The 7155-nt window shown below is 51.6% G+C and overlaps 1 protein-coding gene across 1 annotated transcript; it reads right to left on the reverse strand.

Moving 5' to 3' along the window:
- Nucleotides 1-246: 246 nt before the first annotated feature.
- On the reverse strand, nucleotides 247-6679 carry ITPRIPL2 (ITPRIP like 2). Its single transcript, XM_032603800.1, has one exon. The coding sequence runs from the start codon at nucleotides 6491-6493 to the stop codon at nucleotides 4895-4897; it is 1599 nt and encodes a 532-aa protein (XP_032459691.1). The 5' UTR covers nucleotides 6494-6679; the 3' UTR covers nucleotides 247-4894.
- Between the last annotated feature and the right edge of the window lie 476 nt (nucleotides 6680-7155).

Raw genomic sequence — 7155 nt, forward strand, 5'->3', positions numbered from 1 at the left:
AGGGCCAGAATGTTCTCGATCAGAAAAAGACCTGAAGGCAGGCCCCCGGGTGCCTACAGAGCCATGAACTGGCATCCTTTCCCACCTGTGTACGGTGCCAATTCTGTACAACGATCCCAACTTTGCTGTGTGGAAAAAAGTCCCATACACCCACTCACTGAAAGCAGGTGGGCCTGTGTAAGGGATCACAAGCCAGTGTAGCCTCCAGGAAGACGACAACCCTCCCCACATCTGATGTTCAGTTCACAGGTTTCTACAAGTTCCTTTATTAATAAAGCAAAGTATGAAAGAACAAGGTCCCCAAATGACCCATATGATTAAAAGTGCAAATTTACTCCAACCTGAAATAGAAAACAAATGGCCGGCCTCGACTATTTGGGCCATGGAAATCTGGTGTGATTAGAACGCCTTTTAATCACACAACTGTAGCAGCTGAACCATAGCTGATTACCTCTTTGGTCTCTGTTATTGGAACAAAACATACACTATGACCACAGCCAATAGACTGCATCATAATACACAGTTTGGGGTCCAAATCCACACTAAAAATAACAGTAAAATAAGAGGAATGTTTTCAAGTCAAGTGACTGAATCAAGGCATTTTTTTTTTTTAAGCAAAGGGTGCTAAAAATATTCCTGAATATCTGATACTTCTAAAACCAGATTACATATAATTTAGCTGCATGTTTTAGTCTGTTCTCTCTGTACTGATGTTCACATACATCTTCGTCCTCTCCCAACTTATACTTGCTTCATCCCCACCAAATCGTGTGCTATGTAGGTACAGAAAAAATAAACAGTAGTGTCTAAGAAACAGACATGCAATTTTTTATAAAAACTAACAAATGCCACAATGATAACACTGAACTCTTTTCCTTCCCGAGGGATACTGGGAATGTTCACCAGGTTCATTTTTCCCACCACTGGGCAGGGAGGTAATAACCTTCCTCCACGTGGATACGATAAGTCATCGTCACGGTCAAAAGCCACATTTTACGGAAAAGGTGACTTACTCCATGAGGTTAAAGGAGACACTTTGGAAGGCTATTAGTTTCATTCCTTCAGAAGGCTAGGATGTCAGTTTTGGTGGGAGCCACGGAGTCAGAAAGGGATAGAAACATATGATCAGAACAGTGCTCTTGGCACTGGGGCTGGTAACAAGCCTAAGAAGCTTGGCTGGGAGACCCAGCACTACTTTGCCGGTGTTCACGGCCACCAACCATCATTGCAAAGGCTAGGAAACTACTAAAAAAAATAATAATTAATTTAAAAATAAAAATAAAATACAAATAAAGAAGAAAACAAGTTACTCTGCAATCCTTCCTGATTGCTCACCTGCGGACTCCGACAGAGCCAAGGAGTTTGGCCCCAACTCACCAGGAAGGAAATGCCAAGAGCTGGCCCCTAGTGGTCTGATGTCCCATCTGACTCCTACGGGTCCAGGGTGGAGAATCCTTCCGGGAATTGTGAGTTAAGTGTTATCTGTGGCCGTGTTAATTTGGGGGTTTTGTTTCTACAATAAAGCTTAGCTCTGAGCGATAAAGCAGACTTGAAATATCATGCCCCACCACCATGTATAACAACATCATATCCATAACAATAAATATAACCTTATACATACTTGAGGGGTTACCGTCTAAGGCAGGGGTCGCAAACTGGTGGCCCCCAGGCTCAAGCAAATGTGTTTTTTGGCCCACTTGTGTTTTGGATATTTTTAAATTATGCTGTTTAAAAATCAGAAAGTTTCATTTTTTTTTGTTTTTCCATTTCCAGCCCCACCCTACCCTTTTCCCCGCATGGAGATGAGCCATGTGGCCCCTGAAGACGGCACAGCCCCCATCACCACCCAACCCTTCTCTTATGTACCTCCCTAACTTGCTTCTGCAGGCTGCTGAGTTTGCGACCCCTGGTTTGAAGTAGCACATATCTAGAAAATGTGTTTCCTAACCCAGACCTCTCTCGCACCCTCGTGTGATTTCCACCCCATCTCCCCTTCTGCCCAGCTCTTCGTTTCACGTCCATCTTAAGTCCTCCTTCCTGAAATCTTCGGATTTCTCTTGGTTTGCTCACATTTTCCCTTTTAGCTTCAGTTTCATTTTGCAAAAACACAGTCTCCTCCTCTCAGCCCACGAGCATTCCGGGATGACTCCCAAGACTGGTCAGTGGGAGTTACTGAAGGGTGTCTTTAGGCAAAATGGCTGAGTCATCTCTCCAAACACTTTCTTCGGACACTGGCTGGACAGTTAATCTTTTTTTAAAAGCACGCACAATTCTGAGCTTTCTTGTATGAGAATATTTGCAGTATATGAATCTCCAGTACCAAGTATACACCAAAAATGTATATATTTCAATCAAGGACGTGATGGAGCCCTAATAAAATACAGAATTGAGCTTAATTTAAGTGCCTTGGGCAACCATCACACCTGACTAATATGCCATATTATTTTATTTGTACACAGTACATGTTTTGGATTACTAAACATTGATCAAAATTGATCGAAATCTCTACGTTTTTGGTTACCATGTACAGAGAACAATTGCTCAGCATGGCATTTAAATAAAACATTACTATTTTAAAAATTCACAAACACAATGCCCCATTAATTAAAAAAAATAAAATTTAAAAACCTTGAGGATGGATGAGGCTTTGGGTAATTAACCTGAAAAAAAAAAAAAACCCACAAAGAAACTACAAGAACTGTATGTTACCAGATTCAAACTTCAAAATGCTATTCAGATAAAAGAGGAACCTATCAACTCAGCTAGAAATATTTGGAAAATTCAGCTTTTAAAGCTTTATAATCCCTCTAATAGCCTCGCTTTCCCCCACTCCAACTACAGGGGAAATTGTAGCTGAGTATGGAAACATTATAAATATATGTATTTATATAAAGATCTACCTACTCTTGGAATTTATTTTAAAAATTATTTTAAAAAACACTGTGCAGTTTATATCTTCGCAGGAAGTCGGTAGACTGATTCCTGTGCTAAATGCAGTACCTTATGACCTAACACTGACCTCAGAAACTAGGAATGACTCTGTGGTATCGAGGGGAAATGTCCCCAAACAACCTCAAAGACACAGCACAACATTTGCGACTGTTTCTCTTACAGCCCAAGGTTGCAAAGGACATAAGAAATCTCTGTAGCTCTGATGAGAAGGATTCCCTATAAATCATTTATTCACAACGATTTCCCCACAGTGGCCAAGTAGGTCCCCTAAAGAAAGAAAGTTTAAAGAGTTCCCTCAAAATAGCTCAGAAATTAAACAATGGCCCAATTCATGTGGCTACTTCTGTCTTCCAAGTTTTACCTTTAAGAGTCTCTGTTAAAAAAAAAAAATCCCAAAGCTATAAAAATCCCAAAGTATATCACTGGGATCGGCTGCATTTTCTATTCAGCAGGTGATGGACCATTCTAAACTTCAACTGAGTTTTATGTCGACTGATGCAACTTGAGAGCTGTTAGAAATGTGGGAGGACGGTGAGGGATTTCAGAATGCGCTACCTGCAAAATACACCCAGCCTGGTGATATTTATGCCCAGAGAGAAGAAAGAACAGACAGCTGACAAAGGTTGTCTCCCTCCATCTCCCCCTAACTTGCCCTCCTCTGCTGTCTTTCTCCTCTGTCAGCTGATTGGGAAATAACTGATCCTCAAGCACAGAGCCCAAGATAACTGAACTCTAAGTGAAATGCATTGCAAGACCTGTGCTGAATCAACCACTCCTCAAAGGTGGGCTTCGGGCCAATTAAAGGCCGCTTGGGCAATGAGAGCAAAACTTCCCAACCACGGAGGATCACTGAGCATTGGCTGAAAGCAGGCATTGCCTCTTCATTATCTCATTAAACTCAGAAAGAAATCTCCATGCAAAGGGGTTTGGCAAAAAGACTTAAAACAAACAAAAAAAAAGGTTTCTGTCTCCAGCCAGCAGCAAGCCCTGGTGAGACATCTTGCTAGGCAAAGAGTGAAATATCAATACATCTTTTTCGAGACCCAACATGTTTCATGCCCTCACCAGTGTTGTCTGAAGCACGTATCCTGTTGCCACTCTGCACTGTGACTGGCTCACAGCAGGGGCTCAATGAATCAGCGCTGACTGGTGCACATCCCAGCGCGTGCCTAGAGGGATGCTGAGCAAGCCTGCTCCTCAAGACTGCACCTTTCTTAATAGTCAATGTAACTGGCCTCCCTTTCAGATGCCACACTTGGCACTAGCGATTACCACAAAATGAAAGAACTGATCAAAATAAAGTGCTATTTGCTCTGGAAGTTTCACTAACCAACTCCTGACTGCCTTTCAACACCTGTGACTTAATTCTTCATAATCCTGTCACACACCTGTGATGGGCCTTTAAAAAATACATTAATACCAATTTGAACAGTGGAAAGTATGTTCTTCAGAACATAAGCCTCTAGAATAGAACTACAATTCCAGTTGTAGATAAAGATTCAGATTTTTAAAAAGACAATCAGGAACCCAGGACCTACCAAGTAGCTGTGTCAGAAAACATTAGCTTCTTTAAATTTGGGGGCCAGAGAGATCTGTCTAAACAACCCACAATCCCTTCCTTTACTGATCCTCCCTAAAAGCTGGATCCTTCTACAGAATCATTCCACACAAACCAACATTTGGACCAACTCTTAGCTGCTAACGTTGAACGTCTTTCCGTAGCTTGCCCAGGACACTCTGGTGGGCGTGAAAAAGATGCCACAGCTATCTGGATTGTGGAGCCAGGCGGTGATGCTGAAGCCACCAAATGTCATCCTCTGAATGTTCCAACACCTTCTGCAGGTCATCTTCCTTGCCTTAAACTGGCTTCACTGCCATCCCCACCCCCACCTGGTGGGTGAGGCTTCAGGAGCACCAGGCCAGGCTGGGGCTCTGGCAGGGTTTATGGTTCATCTTCAGGGAACCCCTGGGGGCGCTGATTCCGGGGTGGGGGACACCTGGCAAGGTAGCGGGGACCCCCATAGGCCCGGAGAAGCTGGGGCAGCCTTCGCCACGTGGACAGCAACCGTGCCGCTGCGAGTTCCCGGGCCTGCCGGTCGAAAGTGGCCAGGAGGTCAACCGGGGTGGCTTCACGCAGTACCTTGGGCAGTGGGCCCACCTCGGCGGCCGCCCCTCCAGGGCCCAGGAGGCAGTGGAAGAGTGTACGGCGTCGCAGCAGGCAATCCCTGAGGAACTGTACTAGCTCTTCCAAGCGCTCGCCCAGGTGCGCCTCGTCCCAGCCTTGCGCGGGAGCCCCCTGGCGTAGCAGCGCCGCCAGCAGCACTGTCTTGAGCACGTATGAGGATAGGATGCGTCCCCACTGGGTGGCGGCCGTCGGGTCCAGCCCGCGGGCGCCCAGGTCTCGCAGAGCTTTCAGCAACTGCAGGCACTTGAGGTAGCAGGCACCTGGAGGGGCCCTTTCCTGCAGCCAGCTCAGCAGCTTCTGCTCCTGGCGCGCCGTGTTCACACCCCACAGTGCATCGGCGCGCAGGCCTCCCGGGAGCTCCGACAGGGGCCCGACGGGTGAGGGTGGCGGTGGTGGGGCCACCAAGAAGACGCTGTCGCCCAAGTGGACGGCAGGGATGAGACGCACGGCCATGGAAAGGCGGCAGCAGCCGTAATCGGTGCGGCAGGGGAGGACGTGTAGGGTAGGGGGCTGCTCCAGGCCGCCTGGGGTCAGGCTGACCCGACAACGCCCCTCCAGGCTGTAGCGCACGGTGGCCAGGGAGCGCTGCAGGTGCGACTGAAACCAGCGCAGTACCAGCGTAGCCGAGAGATGGCGCCGCCCGCGCACATCCACGCAGAAGCCGTCGGCGAAGGCTTTGGAGTCCCGGAGCCAGTGGCCCCCGGAAGCCCCTGGCGGCGCCTTCAGTGCGCACACGAAGCAGCCGTGGAAGGCTGGGGCCAGCGCGGGCTCCGCGCCCAGGCTCCGCGGCTCCAGCGCCACCAGGGGAGGGAGGCGCAGCGGCACCAGCACGTCGAAGCCGTCGGGCCGGCGGATTTTATGCTGCTCGTAGGCACTGCCTACCTGGATGAAATCTCCGCGAAAGGCCAAGGCCAGCGCTCCCCCGGGGATGGGGCCTGGGGACCCTCGGGCGCGGCCAGCCCGGACCAGCTCGCCCACGATCCGGCTCACGTGTGCTTTGCTGTGGCCCAGCACGTGCGGCGACAGGCGCACCTCGTGCTCGTAATAACTCTCCAGCAAGATGTCGAGGCTGGGCTCCCCTAAGTGTCTAGGAGAGAAGGCGGAGTGGCCCCCCAGGCGGGGAGACCCCGGCAGGAAGCGCTGCCGGACAGCGTGGCGACAGCGCAGGAGGATGTAGCCGAGGAGCAGCAGGACGGCCACCTTGAGCAGCGGGAAGCCGCCGTCCGCGCCTTCGGGGGGCTCGGTCCGGGCGTCCCCGCTTCCCCGCAGGACATGGTAGAGGCACACGAGGGCGGTGCACAGGCCAGTCACCAGGGGCCAGAAGACGCGCAGATTCAGGGTGTAGTGCACCGACATGCCGGACGCCCGGGGCAACGGCGGCCGAGCAGCCCAGGGCGCGAGCCCCGGCGGCGTCCCAGGCCCAGCATGCGCGCAGCGCCCGGGCAGCCCCGCTGTCCCGGTTCCCTTCGCCTCCGCGGCGGCGACCCCGTCGCAGGGCCGGGGAAAGCAGCCCTCCAGCTCGGCCTCCTCTCCCAGCTCAAGCGCTCCTTCCAGCAGCGGCCCGCCCTGCACGCTCCGGCTCCTAGCCGCGCCCCGTGCCGACTGCGCGCTGCGTCCGGCCCGGCGGCCCTCCCCGCCCCGCTCCCCGGCGCGCCGCCTTCGGCCAGCTTCTGGTCCCGCTGCGCTCGCCTCCTACCTCGGGCCGCCCTCCCGGCGCCGTCGGTCTCCGGAGTCCCCCGCTGCTCCCCTCCGCTCTTGTTCCCGTTACTCGGCCACGGGAGTTTCCTCTTCCGAGGGGAGGCGAGGCCGCGCCAGCTAGCAGGGAGGAAATGCCGAAGTCTGGAGCCGCGAGGCGAGCGGGCGGGCGGGGTCGGCCCCCTCCCGGGCCTCCGCCTTAAAGCGACGCGAGGCGGCGGGAGGGACTAAAGGACGCGCTGGCAACTGGCCTCCCGCAGGCCACCCCTATCCTCCCTCCCCGAAGGCAGAACCAGGAAGGCTCTGATTGCGGGGCGGTAGCC

The sequence above is a fragment of the Phocoena sinus genome, chromosome 15, assembly GCF_008692025.1.
Source record: "Phocoena sinus isolate mPhoSin1 chromosome 15, mPhoSin1.pri, whole genome shotgun sequence".
NCBI classification, from domain to species: domain Eukaryota; kingdom Metazoa; phylum Chordata; class Mammalia; order Artiodactyla; family Phocoenidae; genus Phocoena; species Phocoena sinus.

Excerpts from the sequence above, each read along its gene's own strand:
- ITPRIPL2 (XM_032603800.1), bottom strand. The coding sequence starts at position 6,493 with ATGTCGGTGCACTACACCCTGAATCTGCGCGTCTTCTGGCCCCTGGTG.